The sequence below is a fragment of the Neoarius graeffei genome, chromosome 13 (genome assembly GCF_027579695.1).
Source record: "Neoarius graeffei isolate fNeoGra1 chromosome 13, fNeoGra1.pri, whole genome shotgun sequence".
Lineage (NCBI taxonomy): Eukaryota > Metazoa > Chordata > Actinopteri > Siluriformes > Ariidae > Neoarius > Neoarius graeffei.
The window spans coordinates 50514608-50536088 of NC_083581.1; the positions used below are offsets into that span (position 1 = coordinate 50514608).

The 21481-nt window shown below is 38.7% G+C and overlaps 1 protein-coding gene across 1 annotated transcript in view; it reads right to left on the minus strand.

Moving 5' to 3' along the window:
* si:dkey-178k16.1 (band 4.1-like protein 1) overlaps positions 1 to 21481 on the minus strand; it is a 79089-nt gene that overhangs the window by 39225 nt on the left and 18383 nt on the right. Inside the window, exons 2-3 of the mRNA XM_060936875.1 lie at positions 7231 to 7319; positions 3072 to 3236 (exon numbers count right to left, since the gene is read on the minus strand). Of these exons, the coding sequence (XP_060792858.1) occupies positions 3072 to 3236; positions 7231 to 7302 (237 nt within the window). The 5' untranslated portion in view covers positions 7303 to 7319. The remainder of the gene's footprint in view (positions 1 to 3071; positions 3237 to 7230; positions 7320 to 21481) is intronic.

Consider the following 21481-nt stretch of genomic DNA (forward strand, 5'->3'; position numbering starts at 1 on the left):
GGCGGTGCTGAACAGTAAGCACATACATAGTCAGAAAAATATATCATGTAGTATAGCTATGCACTATAATGTTGTCATGACCTCAAGGCTATACTGCAAAAAGCGGTGGCAGAAGCAAAGTACTTAAGATGCCGGCTTTCAAAGTGCCACTCTACAAAGACCAAGCATTCACCGCCCAGGGACCACAGTTCCCACAGCAACAGGGAGAAGAAGCAGCTGTTTCCATGGAAACAGAAGTGACGAGAAGGGCTTTTCTCCCTTTTGTGTCTGCGTGCTTCCTTCCTACCTCGAAGAGTTCCATAACCCGATGTTTTATACAGAGAGGTTGGGGAGTCATGCCCAGGGCTCCAAGTGTACAAAAACTTCGACAGTCATGTTTTCGTTAGCAAAAGGAGATCACATAAGCAATTTAAAGTGGACTTTAAGAACAAATGTAATATTACTAGCAGTCATTCCGAACACTTCCAATTGTTCGAAGCCATCCAGACATGTGAATGAAATTTGAGCTTCACTGCAGATTCCACACAAGAGATTTGAGCACACTTGTTGCCAAGGGTGATTACTGAATAATCTGAATGGCCTTCTGATCAGAAAGCATGGTTATCGCTCTCAAATACAAATGAGATGGAACTAAAGATTAAATATGTATAATGTTCTCTGTATACTACTACTTTTGTCCACGACATGATATTTATTCATTCATATTTATGCTAAATATCAAGCATGTCTTTAGGCATAAATGTGAGGAATGTGGTGATTTTATGGAATTAATTGATGAAACTCCTGATGTAGTCCTTCCCTTATGTTTATTCCAGGCCTTAATAATTTAATGTGCCTGATATCTACTTCATGTGCGTGTGTGTAGACAAAGTTAGAGGCTTCTTTTTGTGCAGCAGAAGAGAGTTAATTATGTACCAGTAGTTCATTAGTATTAATGACGTGAGCCCAAGAATCAAATTGGACTGAGGAGTCAATTACCAGTGGGGGATCTTTTTACCGGGAAAAATAATTTGTCCCTTCAAGTACTGTACACGCATTCAGCACATTCTAATAGGGGTAATCAGAATATGAATGAGCTGTTACTTCAGTTACTTCTGTCGGTGAAGTCAGAAGAGATGCTGCTACACCTTGTGCATATCAATACACACACACACACGCACACACACACACGGAGCCCCCTATTTCTTTGTTCTTTTTAAAGACAGTAGCACTACTTTCACAATTGGCTGCACACAGACTACTAATTTGACACCTCTATAATTTTATTTTCCTTTTCAAGACTAATGTGGTACAATTACTATTTTTCACCCCCTACTTAGTTAGTGGTTGAGAGCACAGGTGCCCTTTGACCTTTAGAATGGTCACTATGTCTTTCTAGTGAGATGATCCAGCAGGTGCAACACTGAATAAGTGCTAGGAATTTTTCAATTTAAGTATTTAGCCAATATAATACAGTACATCAGGAAGGGGAAAACCCCAGAGCAAGACAGGCTGGCACTGCTCTAATTTACAGCCAGTGAATGTGCTTCCTGGAGATCAGACAGGGTAGGGATATCCATAAATTTATCTCCATAAAAATCTGCCCAACTCCCATATGATTGCCTAGAGCAGAGAACATGACATGTACAGTCATCTGTCACCACTGGGGAGAGCATATCCATCTAACAGTACACCCATGGTCAGTAACTATCTCCTGATTAGGGTCTAGTGCAGGGGTTCTGAAACTAGGAGTCCCGTGATTTAAAAAAAATAAAAAATAAATTAAGGGGGGGGGGGTTGTGAGAGACACTCGCAATCTCATTGAAGATGGATTTTAGATGCTACTATGAGTCACATTCAGATAAGCCACATTTAACTTAATAGGGTATGTGTTATTTTATTCTTTTTACTATCCTGGCAAAGTGTATTAGGGTAATTCAGCAATTACACAAAATAGCATTTGCAATGGTGCTAAGACCATTACTGAGTATGAACTCTAACAGCTTTTCCTACTACAGTTAAATATAGCGTTCAAACCTACAGAAAGGTCTATTTTGCATAACAGTCTTCTGAATTTCCTAGTTTAGTAAATACCTTTGAACGTCCACTAAGGTCAGAGTTTTTGATTTGAGAAGACAATAATCCTGACTGCAGTGGAAAGCAACAGAGCTTGTCAGTGTGTTTTAAAGTTGCTGTGCATGAAAAAGAAAGTATACAGTTCAACTTGGAAACCTGATGGACATTGATGTGTTGGATCTGAGGTGCCATCTCATGAATGTCACTTTTAAACCTTGCAGATGTACATTAGATATGCAGCGAGTGTGTGAACAATGCCACTCACGTTGCCGCTGCTTCTGCATGCGCACACAGTATCATGTGTCAGGTATACATAAGGCTCCTCTGCTTCACATCAGCCCATATCACACCCTATATTTTCCTATAACAACACAACATTTCCCACTAAACTGGACAGTTAGTGTAAGGAAAATTCGTTTTGTTCTTAGTTACTTACCTAATATATGCACTACATATGTTACTGACATTATAAAGTGTATATATTATAAACCTGGAATTTAAAAAAAAATTAGTGTGGTAAAGGCTTATGGTCATTCACCATGTCCATTTGGACTGGTTTGCTCAAAAGGCTTGGGAATCTCTGGTATAGTGGATAATTAACACAAACTGACTAACTGTTATTAAAAAAAATGTAATTAATTATAGTGGTTAACTATAGATTACAAGGTTTAGTAAAAGGTACGCTAGTAAGAATCCATGGTCCACAGACCCAGTATCACTGTTGTGCTTGATAAGCAACACACACTAATAGTAAAAGTAATACAATTTCGCCCGTAGTCAGCTGGGATAGGCTCCAGCTTGCCTGCGACCCTGTAGAACAGGATAAAGTGGCTAGAAATAATGAGATGAGATGAAAATTGTATGTATGTGTCTGTGAAGAAAAAAACACCCAACCCTTTCAGATGATTTCAATTGACCTTAGCCTAAATGTAGTGGGTTTCATGTATAAAAAATAAAATGTGAAAGTTGTGCCAGGCACACACTAAGGTACATAAGGCAGCAACTGCCATACATACCTCCACTCCAGTTTCATATTCGGATCCATCCAACAGCATGACTTTCACCGGCACTGTCTTTGGTTTCTTGGAGGATTTCTGTGGGGATCTGGACATCCTGCTGGATGTTTTCTCAGATGAGTCATCTGTATCTCGATGTTCATCAGACATCTTTGAGTCGTGATCCTAAAAATGCAAAAGCACATACTGTATACAGTACAATCAATTGCCATATAGTGTATATGAAGTACAGCATTTGAAAAGTCCTTTAACATAGTTTGAGAATTGTCCCAGAAAAGTATCAATGGATCTAAACATAAAACTTAATTGGTCACAATTAAAATAATAGTAGACAAAATGACACTATGAAGGCACTATTAAATACTAAGGGTTACTAGGCTGTGTTAAAATGCTCTTATACTTTAGATTCTTTGAAGAAGCAACGTTGCACACACTCTGAGGTTCTCTCAATCAGTCACCTGGGATTTGGGAGCTTGAGACATTGTTTGGTTGTTCTACTTTCTTACGTTTTTAGCTCGCTATGGTTTCCTTCGGAACTAATGGAGTCTTCTCATATGTTCACTTCCTCGCCCAGTATAAATAGCAAAAGGTCTCATCTTGTAATTATAACCCCATATGGATTGTCTATAAAAGGTAATAATAATAATAATTTAATATTTATTTATAATGCACATATTTCATGTGGATATGCTCACATGCGCACATGCAACTAAGATTAACAAATAAATAATAAGAATTACATTTCACTATAATAATTACATATATAAATGGATAAAAACTTGTAAAATATATATCCATATAAAAAATTCTAATCATGTTTATAAGCTAATTCAAAAAGATACGTCTTAATATACGATTTAAACTTAGCTAAAGATTGTTCATTTCTGATTTCTATAGGAAGTGCATTCCAAAGCTTGGGGCGGCAGACTGAAAAGCCAGATCACCCAATGTTACTTTACACTTTACACTGGCTGGAACTAACAAAGTACCCTTGTGATTATGTAAATTATATCTAGGAGCCTTAGAAACAGAAACTAATTCAGATAGATATTGTGGTGCCAAACCATGTAAACATTTAAAAGTTAACAATAAGATCTTAAAATGAATACGATACCTAATTGGCAGCCAGTGTAGATCAAATAATACAGGTGTAATATGGCAAAAACGAGGAAGTCCAACAACAAGCCTGGCCGCAGCATTTTGTACTCTCTGCAATTTAGTAATATGTACATCAGGAAGGCCATATAATAAGCTATTGCAATAATCTAATTTACTTGTAATAAAAGCATGAACTAACGATTCTGTTGTATTACGAGATAAATACTTTCTAATTCTACGAATATTGTAGAGGTGGTAAAACGATGAACAACATGTTTTTTTTATATGTTCATGCATGTTCAAATGGGAGTCAAACCAGGCTCCCAAGTTCTTTACAGCAGAAGATGATTGGTCAATTATAGATTCTCCAATACACAGATTCGTGACAGTAACTTTCTCCAATTGAGGTTGAGTACCAATCAGCAAGAATTCTGTTTTATCACTATTCAATTTGAGTTTATCAGACAACATCCATTTATGTATATCCAAAATACATGCTTCTATTGAAGCTATAGCAGATTGTTCATCAGTGTCATCGCCAGGCTTGAACGCCAGATACAACTGGGTATCATCTGCATATGAGTGGGCTCGAGGAAGATGGTTAGAAATGATTCTGAATAGTTTGCTTGAATACAGTAGAAACAACAAAGGACCCAGGCAACTTCCTTGTGGAACACCATACTTCAAGTCAAACATGTCAGAGAAGACACCTTCAATGGTCACACGTTGACGTCTATGTGAAAGATATGACTCAAACCAGCTTAATGCGATTTCTGATATGCCGAAGTCTGTTGAAAGGCGGTTGAGTAGAACACTGTGATCCACCGTGTCAAAAGCAGCACTAAGGTCTAGTAGAACCAATAAGGTAACACGTTGGTTGTCCATGTTCATCAGAAGGTCATTCTTGACCTTGAGTAATACAGTTTCCGTGCTATGTCCGGGACGGTAGGCAGATTGAAGAATTGGTAAAAACCCATTGTCCTTCATATAAATATACAGTTGATCAGCCACCGCTCGTTCAACAAGTTTTGATACAAACTGTAAGTTGCTGATTGGGCAGTAATTCTTGAAAACTGTATCAAGCCCATGCCATTTCAAAGTTGGGTTGACAAGCGCCTCTTTCCATGAATCAGGAAATTCTCGAGTTTGTAAAGACAAGTTTAACATCTTAGTCAAAATTGGTAAAAGGTCTTCTAGACAGTCCTTCAATATAGATTTGGGTAGAGGATCAAGTGAACAAGTCTTTGTCGGTGCTTTCATTATAAGCTTTCTTATAGCATCCTTGTCAAGGGTCTTGAACTGACAGAAAGCTGCAGTTCCCTGCACATCACATTTTCATCTTTCTGAGCAACTCCATGGTGGACGAGGATGACGGATATAAGCAAGGCCCACATTTTTTGCACATCTTTAAGCACTTACAGAGATTTGTCTCAACTGCAGCATCACGTTAAGAACAATATGTGAAACACGCCTCAGGCACTATGGGAATACTGCTGATTATTCATTACCTTCCTTTGATGTTGAGTTGTTGGAGTAGAGAGTGAAGTGAACAGGAATGGTTTCAGAGCCTACTAAGAAGAAAAACAGTAAGCTCCTTCACTATGTTTTTTGCAGCAAGAACAGAAAACTAGCAGCACCTTTGCTGCATTGGAACAGAAGGTTTAGCTGCTCAAATCCTCTCACTGGTTGTTTCTGATTCTCTGAATTTGAGTAATAAGCCCACTCTAGCAGAGATTCCTGCTAGGTTGCCATCAACACATTCGAACAATCAGAATGTAATGCAGGATTGCGATTGAGCAGCAGCAGCAAATATGCTGTAGGTTGGTATGAAGGCTGCCTTAGCAAAACTAATGCTGGAACCTCCACCCTATATAGCTGACAAATCGATCCTAAAACATTTTGTCATTCATCCAGCACAGGGAGTAACTGGACTATTCCACATTGTACCAATTTCATTCAAGAGCAAAAAATGTACACACATACTGCCTGCAATAGCAGATGCAGAAGGATATAGTGGTGAGATCTGCAGTATGTTTCAGTTGAGTCACTGGCAGCCTCATTAGAGGTAGAGGCTGATGAAGCTCTGCAAATTAATGTGTGCTGCCTACAGTTCAAATATGAGAGAGAGAGAGAGAGAGAGAGTTGTTTGTCAAAGTACATGACGTGCTGGTTTTGTATCTATGGGTCATATTTCTAACAGAGTGGCACAGCAGCTCCTGACCTTTAATGAGATAATGCCAATAACTGGAGATGCAAAGAGTACAGAAAATCTAAAAGCAGCACTGGAGATGCATGAACTAGATATTTAAGGCAGCCAGGTACTTTTAGGTGCCCTTGTCTGCTGACACACTACTTTCACAACAGCAACAGCAGGTAGATACAGTTACACAGAAAACAGGGTGGGCCATGTTGGCACTGCCATGTAAAAACAGAGCAGTTAAAGAAGTATATGTGTCACATCAGAGTGTGACCACACTTTTTATGGCACAATTTACTGTAAGTGCTGCAGCATCACAGCATCATATCTAAAAATGGATAGTCATTTACAGAATTACTATCAACCACCACCAAACACAGGGATCCAAGTAAGCTGGATAAAGTGCAGTCAGTACTTCAATGGAGAAAGTACCTTTTAACAGAGGACAACTTTCTTTCGTCCTATTTGTAAAAGCATTAAAAAAAATCTATTAGCTCCCAAGGAAATGCCCTACAGTCATCCATTTACTCTTAGAATTACATTCCCATACATTACATTCCACTTTACCTAAACTTTCAATGGAAACTATGTTTTAGGGGCATTTTAACATCAATAATAATTTTGAATACTTGTCTTATAAATTAATCCATATATCAATGTCATAATTTATATTTGTCTCAACATGAAATCTCAAGTACAAGCCTTTTGATCAAAATGTCTTTAAGGCCATGAAAAAACCATACAATAAAATAGATGTGACCAAACTTTTGACTGAGCCTGTGTATGCTGTATCATATTACATTGAATGTCAGGAAAAGCATGTAATATTGCATTGGACACCACTGCATTGCTTTCTGGTCCTACCTGATCTCTTGTCCTTTTGCTGTCTCCCTCCATGGCGTTCTTCACATCAGAAGTGGAACCCTTCTCTGACATTCTGAGTACTTACAGTCCTACAACAGAGACACACCAAGTGCCAAGATGTGATGGTAATACCCACACACAACACCAACGCAATACCATCACTGACAAAATATTGTAAATGAACATTTTCAAGAATGCTCTACATTGTGGATCATATTCAGGTAATCCAGACATAATTGCAAACTATTGAGGGCTGGACAGTATACATTATTTTTTGTTAGCTAGTTATGGTCCACTAATTTGATTGTTCAATTGGCGTTTTAAGAGAACTGATATTTAGTATTACAGCTCAGGGATGTTTCACTGTTTGTATTACTCCATTTGTCTGTGTTCGGCAGGTACAACTCATGCAGACATGGCAAATGATACTTTTCAAGAATATAACTTTTACTTAAAATATGAAAGCTCATCAGATGAAGATGAAAAAGAAGAAGGAACACCAATTTTACTGGAAGCACCTTTAACGGGATCGTACAAATCAATGTGAGCTAGCTAGCTAACTAGCCAGCAGACTATAAAGTGTGTGTAGCTTCTCAAGAATCTATCTCCATTCTCAGAGTAAAAATAAAGAGAACATTTAGCCATATTTTGTCTAAAATGTCACTTAATATTATAGAACTGGTGTATAAAAGCAATATCACTCTCAAGGTCATGCAGCTGCACTGAATATCTTGGGCTTGACTTGGTCTGAACCCTTCAAAGTTCTGTCTTGCGTCCTCCTCGATACATTCTGGTCTCAGTCATGACTTGGTGTCGATTTAGGTGGCTTTGACTACAACACTAGTAGGAACCTAAACCTATTCTGTTAGATTTTTTGTTTGTTTGTTTGTTTTTACTTGTCCTACTTGCCAAGTAGGTTCAGAAACCACAGAAAAGAAATTAAACCTATTGGGGCAGCATGGTGGTGCAATAGTTAGCGCTGTTGCCTCACAGCAAGAAGGTTCTGGCTTTGTGGCCAACTGAGTCCTTTCTGTGTGTAGTTTGCATGTTCTCCCTGTGCCTGCATGGGTTTCCACCAGGTGCTCCACTTTCCTTCCACAGTCTAAATGCGGATTAGGTCAACTGGCTACTCTAAATTGCCCACTGGTGTGAATGAGTGTGAATGGTTGATTGTCTTTCTGTGTTAGCCTTGCGATAGATTGGCATCCTGCCCAGAGTGTACCCCGCCTCTCGCCTGAAGTCAGCTGAGATTGGCTCTGGCTTTCCCCGGCGACCCCGACAGAAGTGGTATAGATAGTTGGATGGATAAACCTATTGATTTTGCAAGACAAGGGTTTTCATTTGGCATGTACCATATGTTTAAGTGTAATTTACTTAACTGTGGTTCAAACACCAACGTATATTTTGATTGCTTTCTACACCCACATGTACTACACAGTATTTTCGCTCTTCCACAAACCTCCCTCAGACTGCTCTTAATCACAAAAACAACCGTGTGCTCTCTCCACCTTCAGAACCACTGCTGATTTACTGACATGCAAACATATGCATTTACTCCTTAATTCTCAGCGTAGTGAAAAACACTTAGCACAAAGACATGCTGTGAATGTTTCACAGAAAGTTACGCCAATGGCACTGTGCATATCTCTCACAGACAGACTCTCTCTTTGATGCCATTACAAGCGCTGCCATAAATTAAGCTCTCGGGTGTGATAACTGCCGTGACTGTTACATGGAGTATGAGAGAAACCAATACTGAAAGCCACACATAGAAAGTGAAAATCTAATAACAGACAAGAACTAAAAAGTGTTACAGACTCAATGACAAATTCTCATCTGTAGTTCAATGAGATAATGTTCAAAAAGTGTCTCAGTCATGTTATTGTGTTCTTTCTTGGCTTATAGTCTCAAATCTCGGGAGCATGTTGTGACATTTTGAGGAACAGCTGTTGTGCACAAAATATGACTAATGATTTAATCACGACATTTTGCAGTTTATAAAGAATAGAAGTGCTCATTGAAAAACAGAAGAAAAAGAAATCATTTAACTGGCCATAGTGAAATAATAATCACAGACTTTTGGCTCAGACTTGATACCAGTGTAATTGAAAGTATTTTCTTCACACAAAATAACTGAGAGTGGCAAAATTTTTACATCTTTTTCAAACCCACTGCTCATACCAGAGATTTTTAATCTATACACGGTATGTTATTACTTGGTATATGCGAATCATCAAAAATTTCCATAACATTTTACTAGAATCATGTAAAGGCAACAGCCGCTACAAAAAAAAATCTGATGAGATATCAGATGGGTATAAACATTCAGTTGAAATATACACACTGACAAATAGTGGCCTGCATGTCATTAAATTTCCCACTGATATACTGTACATAGTGATTAATTCTAGTTGCTGTCCAGCCTCTTTACATGATGACTGGTTTTGTAGCTGTATGCCAGAGAAGTGTGGAATATAAATTACTTTATCATCATCTCAGCTGTGTGGAGGTTTTTATGAATATAGGCTATAATAATTGTTATAGGTTGTGAATATGTATAGTGAGAGGAAGCTTAAAATATGATCAGAATCCTTAATACAGTGATTAAAGTAATGCTAATAACTAATGAAGACAATCATCCAGATGAAATGAAGGTACTGTATTCCACAAGCCTTCATGTGTTAAGGTAAAAGATATCCTGCCTCTACAGAACCACTAGGACTATTAGAGTTTATATATTAGATATTTTTTTCTTTTTGCTTTGTCAATCACAATGGGTTTTTTTCTGTAGGTATAATCAAAAAATAATCCTCAAAATACTGTATATAGTTAAGGAAAAAAAAAATCCTGCTCTACAAGTAGATTCATTGACATTAGGCATGTGCTTAATATCACAGCAGCATGCCAAAGCACATCTCTAAGTAATGTCTTCATTGTAATTTCACCAATTTTGATAATTGTGTGGTTCTTGATGGGCCCAAAAATACAGAGAATATAGTATATACACTTTCATTTCATTTATTTTTTATACCACTGATCCATTGCAGGTGAGCTGGAGCCAATCCCAGCTGACTTCAGGCGAGAGGCACGGTACACCCTGGACAGGTCATCAATCTATCATAGGGCTAACACAGAGAGACAGACAGTCATTCACACCTATGGACAATTTAGTGCAGCCAGTTTATCTTATCCACATTTTTGAACTGTGAGATGAAACCAGAGCACCCGAAGGAAGCCCACGCAAACTCTCAGAAAATAAAGTACATTATTGTACCTTTATGTGGTACAACGGCTTGTCACTGGGGCAGTACCCTCTAAAGAACTTATTTGTACCCTTTATATACTGCTTGAGAATATATATGTACCTTTTTGGCTCTAAAAAGGTACATATAGTTACCTTGAGGTCTAATAATGAGCCTTAGGGGGTACATTAGTGTTGATTGTATCTTGGGGGACAAAAATGGATTCCTACCGTACCCCTATTCCTCACAGTTCAGGCACTGGGAGAACATGCAAACTCCACATAGCAATGCCTCAGTTGACTGGTAAGTTCAAACTCAGAACCTTCTTGCTGTGAGGCGACTGTGCTAACTACCGGACCGCTGTGCCTCACAGTATAAACAATTGTGTATTCTAAAATAATGCCTCATTATTGCACTTGCAATGTGATCATGGAAATTGGAGTATGTGTGTTATCTCGAGTCCAATAAAGTCCAATATAACTATGTGATGTACAACCCCAATTCCAAAAAAGTTGGGACAAAGGACAAATTGTAAATAAAAACGGAATGCAATGATGCAGAAGTTTCAAAATTCCATATTTTATTCAGAATAGAACATAGATGACATATCAAATGTTTAAATGGAGAAAATGTATCATTTAAAGAGAAAAATTAGGTGATTTTAAATTTCATGACAACAACACATCTCAAAAAAGTTGGGACAAGGCCATGTTTACCACTGTGAGACATCCCCTTTTCTCTTTACAACAGTCTGTAAACGTCTGGGGACTGAGGAGACAAGTTGCTCAAGTTTAGGGATAGGAATGTTAACCCATTCTTGTCTAATGTAGGATTCTAGTTGCTCAACTGTCTTAGGTCTTTTTTGTCGTATCTTCCGTTTTATGATGCGCCAAATGTTTTCTATGGGTGAAAGATCTGGACTGCAGGCTGGCCAGTTCAGTGCCCGGACCCTTCTTCTACACAGCCATGATGCTGTAATTGATGCAGTATGTGGTTTGGCATTGTCATGCTGGAAAATGCAAGGTCTTCCCTGAAAGAGACGTCGTCTGGATGGGAGCATATGTTGCTCTAGAACCTGGATATACCTTTCAGCATTGATGGTGTCTTTCCAGATGTGTAAGCTGCCCATGCCACACGCGCAAATGCAACCCCCATATCATCAGAGATGCAGGCTTCTTAACTGAGCGCTGATAACAACTTGGGTCATCCTTCTCCTCTCTAGTCCGAATGACATGGCGTCCCTGATTTCCATAAAGAACTTCAAATTTTGATTCATCTGACCACAGAACAGTTTTCCACTTTGCCACAGTCCATTTTAAATGAGCCTTGGCCCAGAGAAGACGTCTGCGCTTCTGGATCATGTTTAGATACGGCTTCTTCTCTGAACTATAGAGTTTTAGCTGGCAACGGCGGATGGCACGGTGAATTGTGTTCAAAGATAATGTTCTCTGGAAATATTCCTGAGCCCATTTTGTGATTTCCAATACAGAAGCATGCCTGTATGTGATGCAGTGCCGTCTAAGGGCCCGAAGATCACAGGTACCCAGTATGGTTTTCCGGCCTTGACCCTTACGCACAGAGATTCTTCCAGATTCTCTGAATCGTTTGATGATATTATGCACTGTAGATGATGATATGTTCAAACTCTTTGCAATTTTACACTGTCAAACTCCTTTCTGATATTGCGCCACTATTTGTCGGTGCAGAATTAGGGGGATTGGTGATCCTCTTCCTATCTTTACTTCTGAGAGCCGCTGCCACTCCAAGATGCTCTTTTTATACCCAGTCATGTTAATGACCTATTGCCAATTGACCTAATGATTTGCAATTTGGTCCTCCAGCTGTTCCTTTTTTGTACCTTTAACTTTTCCAGCCTCTTATTGCCCCTGTCCCAACTTTTTTGAGATGTGTTGCTGTCATGAAATTTCAAAATGTCTCACTTTCGACATTTGATATGTTGCCTATGTTCTATTATCAATACAATATCAGTTTTTGAGATTTGTAAATTATTGCATTCCGTTTTTATTTACAATTTGTACTTTGTCCCAACTTTTTTGGAATCGGGGTTGTATGATTGATGGTTGTGTGTTTAAAAAAAAAAAAGTGTACCACAGCTAAATTAACTGGCAACTGAACTGGAGAAAGCATAATTCCTAAAAACAGTTAGCATTGTACTAAGCTTGTTATTTCCCAGAAACACAGCAAAAATGCAAACTAAATTCGTAAATACTAAGTAATGAGCCATTAATGAGCTCATAAGCTGTAATTCAGCATGCCTGTTAACCCAGAAATAAACTGCTGACGTACATTTTTTTGATAGCATCACCCATGTTGCCTGCTATACTCCACTGTTTTGTTTTGTTTTTTTACACTAAAGCCACATACAATCACGTACACAACCCAAATATATAACTGATTAGCATGCTTATTAGTTGCACGTACAATCATGCTTAATTGATTATAGCGGAGCTCCCCACGTGCAAAGCAGAGCCCCATACTTAAGAGAATGCATCGTTCTGATTTTTGATGGCTTGACTGTACAACATCCGTACATACATGTACCACCAAAGGGTACCCAATTATAAGTGCAAGGCAACATATCTTAAACACATGACCACCAGACAACGAAATTTGTATTTTTATTTACATAAGATAGATGGGTTTTTTATTAAGCAGTTATTTTTAATTTTCTTTTTTTTTTAAATGTGGGATTACTTATTAACACATATTATGGAAAATATTCAGCAGTTATTTTTAATTTTCTTTTTTTCTTTAAATGTGGGATTATTTATTAACACATATTATGGAAAATATTCACAATGGTTTCATATAAAACTAGTTGAAATAGTTTTATTAGTGCACTAGCTTGTTGGACAAGTGACAGTTTCTGTCATGTAAGGGTGGTAGACGGATGTAAATGCAGGAACAGTTTTATTGAAAGCATGCTAGCAAACAGATCCAGAATGTAGACAAATGTAGAGTCAAAAAACAGGCAGTGGCCAAACAAGGTACAGACAGGATATCAGAGGTAAAACAATACTCACAGTCCAAAAACACAAACAGGATCAAAAACAGAAAAGCAATACAGAATACACGGCTTTCGCAAAGTCTGTGTGTGTGTAACTGAGAGTCCATATATGTCTGCGCTGTGATTGAGCTCTAATCAGGAACAGGTGCATGCTAATTAGTCCTAATAGCACTGTGTGCTCCAAGCACCAACACGTGTAGTTATAACCAATATAACCAGACAACTGTGTGACATATCACGTTTGATATTCAGGGCGGCATGATAGTGCAATGGTTAGCACTCACCTCACAGCAAGAAGGTTCTGGGTTCGAGCCCAGTGGCTGAGGGGGGCCTTTCTGTGTGGAGTTTGCGTGTTCTCTCCGGGTGCTCCGGTTTCCCCCACAGTTCAAAGACATGCAGGTTAGGCTAATTGGTGGCTCTAAATTGACCGTAGATGTGAATGTGAATGGTTGTTTGTCTCTATGTATCAGCCCTGAGATGATCTGGCGACTTGTCCAGGGTGTACCCCGCCTCTTGCCCATAGTCAGCTGGGATAGGCTCCAGCTTGCCCGCGACCCTGCACAGGATAAACGGTTACGGATAATGGATGGAAGTTTGATATTACATTGTAACTATATAGTAATAATGTAAAGTGAAAGCGCTGGTTCACTGCTGTCCACCAAGCACCCAGCAGAGTCACACCATAATAAATGTCATGGTGGTGTTTTTGGCGCACGACGTGGTGTCAAAGAAAGGAACAAATATGTATTCATAACTCTGATGCGTATCTCATTATTGGTACCACTGTCACAAGACAATGCAGCAATTTATTGATGTGAAATGCACTACACTACACAATTCAGTGGTTCATGTGCTTTATTATTGTTATTCTATTTAGGTTGATTTTATGCCTTTGCAGATATTTTGCTCATATACTCATTAGGAGCTCCTCTTTTAGGCAATGCCTAAATATCTATATTACTTTATATTCATAAGCTTTATTGTTCATTCCACACTCATTTGAGGGCATATAGATTGCTTTCCATATTTACATTGCAGTCGATATGTAAAATTAGTCCACATCACATGTGTATCATTCAACAGTGGAGTAGTATTTTGAGGTGCTAATACTTATATGAGGTCAACACTGGCAAACAGCAAAAGAATGCATCAGTTTTGTTTACAAAAGACAATCACATCACTTTGTAAAGCGTCCTTGGGTTGGTGAAAGGTACTATATAAATTAAACTTGTTATTGTTGTCTGATAATGCTGCATGCAAATTTGTGAAAAGGATAAGCTTATATCAAACATATCTAATATAACTAATTAATTCATCATTCGTCTGCACTAACCGCTTTATTCTGGTCAGGGTTGCATAGGATCCAGAGCCTAGCTTGGGAACAGTGTATACAATCTGGGAGAATTCACCCTGAATGGGACACTAATCCATCGCAGGGCACCATGTACTCACACTTACACACTCATTCAGACCTCCCTATTTATTCATTTGGCAAACATCTTTACCAAAAGAGACCTACAGGTGATACAGAATACAACCCAAGCATAATGCTGATCAGTTTAACATGTACCGTGTGATGCCATTTCAGAGATTTTGATGCTAAGAAGCCAGAGTTGTTGCACGAAACAAACAACTAGATATCTGTAAAGTATCCCTGAAGTGTGCATAATCATGCAGATTATAGGACTTATACTGTATACTATATGTCCAGTAAAGAAGGCTGATATTCATCTAGACAACCTCCAGAAATATGAAAGAAAGGGTGAGCAGATCCAGTTGTGTGTGAAGTAAAAATGCATGGAATAATAATTAACATTTTCTTAGTATGGTTACTATATTTTCAAATCTCACTGAATATTTTTTTTCTAAATGGATGATGCATACTGTCATATTAGTAACCACAGAGTCACAAATCTGTGATTAATATTTCCACAACCCTCCGTTTGTCAAGGGATTTCATGTGTAAAGCTTCAAAGCACACAGGGCACTTACACAATAAAAAAATCTAGCTGTCCCCAAGCTGTCATTTTAATGGAACAACTTTTATCTCAAAACAATGCCAAAATGGCATCTACCAAGGCAGCCTCCTCCAGGTCAAGCATGGATATTTTAAATTATAATGTTCACAATTATTTCTATGGACTGTATATCTCATCTCATTATCTCTAGCTGCTTTATCCTTCTACAGGGTCGCAGGCAAGCTGGAGCCTATCCCAGCTGACTACGGGCGAAAGGCGGGGTACACCCTGGACAAGTCGCCAGGTCATCACAGGGCTGACACATAGACAACCATTCACATTCACACCTACGGTCAATTTAGAGTCACCAGTTAACCTAACCTGCATGTCTTTGGACTGTGGGGGAAACCGGAGCACCCGGAGGAAACCCACGCGGACAACATGCAAACTCCACACAGAAAGGCCCTTCGCCGGCCACAGGGCTCGAACCCGGACCTTCTTGCTGTGAGGCGACAGCGCTAACCACTACACCACCGTGCCGCCCTGGACTGTATATAGGATATACAAAAGCATATCAAAGGGCATTCAATTCAGTTCAAAGAGCATTCAATTTTATTTCTATTGCACTTTTAACAATGCACATTGTCACAAAGCAGCTTTACAGAAATGTATAAATTCAGGATATAAATTGTATATTTATAAGAAAAATCTCCCTGAGACATCTCGTCCTCATCTGAGTGACACCAGATCGTGCAATTATAAAGAATTTCTCTTCTATAGCTAAACTATATAGTCAAGAAGTGCCAGTGAGTAAACAGGAACTTGTACATTGCTCATAAGATCATGAGTATTAGCATTAGAGTAATTTCTGAATTCATTATAGTTTTTTCTTTAAGTATAGTGTGTCAAACTTAGGTTATTAACACTTCACTGATGGAGACTTGAGTGCAAACTGTTCTTAGCAGTTGCAGTCCTAAGGCATATATACTGTACTCCTACTATATTGTAAAGCGTACTGTCCTGTGAAATATTGAACACTATTGAATATTGAAGCCAGCAAAAAGCACATCAGGAACCACAGTGATGATGTGTATCTCTCACTGGAGCTGAACGCTTGTTCAGGTCCATGCAGACTGAATCAGACATCTGTAAGAGATAATAGGCAGTCAGATGCAAGGGCTCTTATTTTATCCCCTGTTAAAATAATAATAATAATAATAATAATAATAATAATAATTAAAAAAAGCCCTTTGTAATTCAACTACGATAAGAAAATTTTGAGTAGCATTTTTGAAACAGTACCATGAGGAAACATTTAATTTAACACCTGACAAAATAATGTTATTCACATCCTTGTGATTAGATATTATATCTCAATATAAAAAGAATGCAGTGCAACCCCGTTCTCAACACACTGTTATTAAATTCCCCTTGCTACTTCCCTTTAGGAGAATCTGTCATCATCTCAAAGGATTCTATCCATTTTACTGTAGACACTTTTTATAACCAGTATAGAAATAGAAAATGAAACTGTTTATAAAATGTTATTATTTTAAACAATATCTTCTATATTCATATTGGAGATATGTCACCAATTCTTCTATGCATATAACAAGGGACATAACTTTCATTATTCAAGTCATTATTCTCTTAATTAGCATGCTGCTATGACTGTCCATCGGTCAAAAGAAAATAATTTATTCAGATTCCCATGGAAAGCAGCATCTTGGAGCAGGGTTCCCAGTTCAATCTTGCTGCAGTCTGTTTAGAGTTTCTGTTCATGTTCTCTGTGTATGCGTGGGTTTCTCCTGTGGTCTCAGTTTTCCTCCTACCTCCTAAAATCATGTTGGTTAGTGGATTGGCTAAGCTATATTGCCCCGAAGTGTGAATGACATGTCTGAATGTGTGCATGGCACTCTGTGACAGACTGTCATCCCATCTCATAAGTGCATTTTGATGAAAATTTGCTTTTACTGTTATACCCACCAGCGCTTGCACTTTAACCTGACACTTTTTTTTTTTAAGATATTTTCTGGGCTCTTTGCACCTCCACTGGACAGGACAGTGCAGAGACAGGAAATGAGCGGGAGAGAGAGACGGGGAGGGACCAGGAAACGACCCCGGGCCGGAACCAAACCCGGGTCCCCAGACCCACGGCACGGCGCCCCATCCACCCGAGCCACGACGCCCCCTAACCTGACACTTTCAAGTCATCTGTGAAAGTGTATGAGGATACTGAAATACAGGTAAAACCTAGTAGCTTAAGGAGGACACATCAAGTCTGAAGGAAATGATTCTTTACTGCACTAGTTTGAGTGCTTGAATACATTGTTTTTTTGGTTCTGAACAATACATAGTTACCAACTTAGAAGAATCTTTAAGTAATAGGTGAATAAAAATGAATAGCTGAATAAAAATATTCATAAATACAAGGGTATTCAAAAAGCAGAGGTCATTTTGGATACTAGACACTATGACAGAGATGAGTTTCGTATCTAACGCTGTGATATCGATCTGGACCTTTTGCCCTTTGCATGCTCTCAGCCATTTATATCAGCCTTTGAGGTTGCATGTTAACATATCTCCAGTCAAGCTGATGGTCCAGTGGAGCATAAAATCAAAAGTGCATTTGTCTTAAGAGACAATAGGTCATTAAAATGTCGATAGCAAGATTGAGGTACCTTTATGGGCTATAAGTGCTGTATGTAGAGGTATGATTGCTTAGCTGAGATCTCATTGCGCCGAATCAAAGACAAAAAGGACCATCCAGACTGTTAGCAGCAACAAGTCCAAAAGCCAGGGTGTGTCATGGTATGGGGTTGTGTCAGTGCCCTTGGCAAAGGTAACTTATACTTCTGTGATGGCAGCATTAATTCAGAAAAATGCATTGAGATTTTGGAGCAACATATGCTGCCTTCAAGGCGACATCTTTTCCAGGGATATTTCAACAAGGCAATGCAAAATCACATTCTGCACACATTACAAAGGCATGGCTGTGGAAGAAGAGGGCGCATCCCCTCTCTGTCTCCAATATAGAATGTGTGACGAATTCTGAAACGAAAAATAAGACAACGATAGAAAGAGTGGGACAAAATAACACCTCATCACTTGGTGTCTTCAGTCCCAAAACATCTTTTAATTGTTGTGAGAAGGAATGGCAACATCATAAAGTGGTAAATGCTTTACCATCTCAACTTTTTATGAAATGTGTTGCAAGGATCAAAATTTTGACAAAGAAAAACTGATCATTAGTTTTCTTTTGTTTCAGACATGTAAAAGTTTTTACCTTTACCTAACATGTTTCGACAGTGTAACTTCAGTTGATTATAAAGGCATGTCACACACCAACATCCGGGTGACCCTCTGATGAAGATGGAAGTTACACCGTCGAAACATGTCAGGTAAAGGTAAAAACTTTTACATGTCTGAAACAAAAGAAAACTAATGATTTGATTTAAGAAGAAGACATAATGAACGTAATATATTTATTAAAGAAAAACTGTCAAATTCATGAAGTAAAACATTAAATAATTTGCTGTTGTATTGTTCTGAGTACAATAAATGTCAAATATTATTTACAAATCATTGTTTTCAGTTTTAATTTCAACATACCATCCCAACTTTTTCTGATTTGAGGTTGTATTATATTCCTGTCACAAGTCAGTATGGTTGTGGATAATCCTGTAAAGAGGCAATGTGCCTGGAATGCTGATGACAAATAATCCATTTACTGATGTTTGTGTGGGTGTGTGAATCTTGAGCAGGATTATATTTGTTGTTTATAAACTGAAAGCAGAAAACACAACCTTTAGGGTTTCTGAAGTGTCCAGGGAATTGTGAAATGCATACACTTAAACAGAACCCCTTGCTAGCTTTGCCATACTGAGCACTGAGGGCACAGTAAGGTTCTGGCACTCTGTCAGTCCATATGGACATAAATTTCATGGAGGCAGTGACAGTCCAAAGGGAGCAGCCTATTTCACTCTGTCATTCTTTGGCCAGAAAAGTGGTAATTCTCAAGAAAGTGATGCCATCTCCACACTGGATGATGTATTACCAGAGCAATAGATGTGGGTGCACAGGTAATGGTGTTTTCACCTTCATAGTTTGTTGTGAACCGATTAAATGTTTTCTTTGGTTCGGTTCATTTTACAAGATATGAACACTTCAGTATATATTCCATATGCAAACTAAGCCCTGGTTCAGTTTGTTACAAGTGGGAACGGGGGCATCGTGGCTCAGGTGGATAAGGCGCCACACCATAAATCCGGGGATCCGGGTTTGATTCTGACCCGAGGTCATTTCCCGATCTCTCTCCTGCTCATTTCCTGTCTCTACACTGTCCTATCCAATAAAGGTGAAAAAAGCCCAAAAAATATCTTTAAAAAAAACAAGTGGGAACAGTTTTACAGTCACAATAACATGAAGCTGAGCAATTGTATGACCATGGTTGGAGTTTCCTTTTTAAAATTAATCTTTGCAACATGGGTGGCACGGTAGTGTAGTGGCTAGCGCTGTCGCCTCACAGCAAGAAGGTCCGGGTTTGAGCCCCGTGGCCGGCGAGGGCCTTTCTGTGTGGAGTTTGCATGTTCTCCCCGTGTCCGCGTGGGTTTCCTCCGGGTGCTCCGGTTTCCCCCACAGTCCAAAGACATGCAGGTTAGGTTAACTGGTGACTCTAAATTGACCGTAGGTGTGAATGTGAGTGTGAATGGTTGTCTGTGTCTATGTGTCAGCCCTGCGATGACCTGGCGACTTGTCCAGGGTGTACCTCGCCTTTCGCCCGTAGTCAGCTGGGATAGGCTCCTGCGACCCTGTAGAACAGGATAAAGCGGCTAGAGATGATGAGATGAGATGAATCTTTGCAACATTTCACCATGCTATGGTACGCATTATTTGGTTACGTATTTGCAGCAACATAACTATAGATATTGACGCACACCAACTGTTCTACAGTGTCTGTAAACATCTGTGTTTACACCAATGACAAACTGAGCAAAGCACAAAGTTTTAGGCAAAATCCCACTTCTCCTATTGTTTACTTTTAGGGGAAAGCTTTGAACCAGCTTTTTAAAGCATTTTTTTAATTAGAGATATTCATTAGACCTCAAGAAAACCACTTGCTTTATTAATTTATAGCTGAGTACTCTTCACTGATGTAAGTCACTGAACCTATCTCTGCGTCTGAAATCACTCACTACTCACTATAAAGTGGATTATATAGGGAGTTTGTCATTTTGTAGTGCTGTCTGAATGTATAGTGAGAATTATTACACCCTATATAGTGGACTCATAGTATCTCACAATGCATTGTGAAAAGTAGTGTACAACTGATGGTCACTAACCAAGCAATATATACCAGCATGCATTGTGGTCGGACTGAAAGAAAAAAAAGTGTGTTGGGGTAAATGGACGGAGGAAAAAACACATTATAAATGGACATTCAAGTACAATTAAAAACAGTAAGAGAATAGAAAATTAGCTAAAATAGAATACGATGGATAAAATACAAGAATAAAAGTTACAGTGCAGAGCAAGGAATTAATCAAAAGCCTGAAACTGATTTAATAAAAGGCAGCGGCAAAGAAGAACGTATTCAGCCTTGATTTAAAAGAACTGAAAGATGCAGCAGACACAAAGTACTTTGTATTTACTAATGTGGGAAATACGCTCAGTATAATATGTATTTATCACAAAAATACATGCATGTATTTATTATTTTGAAACTCCACCAGCCAACTGATCTGGCACGTTTTAATTGTGCGACAGTAATGACGTAAATAACGGCGCGGCGGAGTAGTGTCCGAAAGTGTTTTGGGTTTTTTTTCATTTTAGCAACGAACTCACTATATAGTTCTCTCTATAAAATTCCCTATACAGTGAGTAGGGAGTAGTGAATGAGTGAGTGATTTCAGACACAGCCAATTGTGTAGCAGACAAATCACAGTCATGGCTAGCATTACTCACTACACTGTAAACCTGAATAAGTTGAGTTTACTTAAAAAAATTGAGGAAAGTGGTTGCCT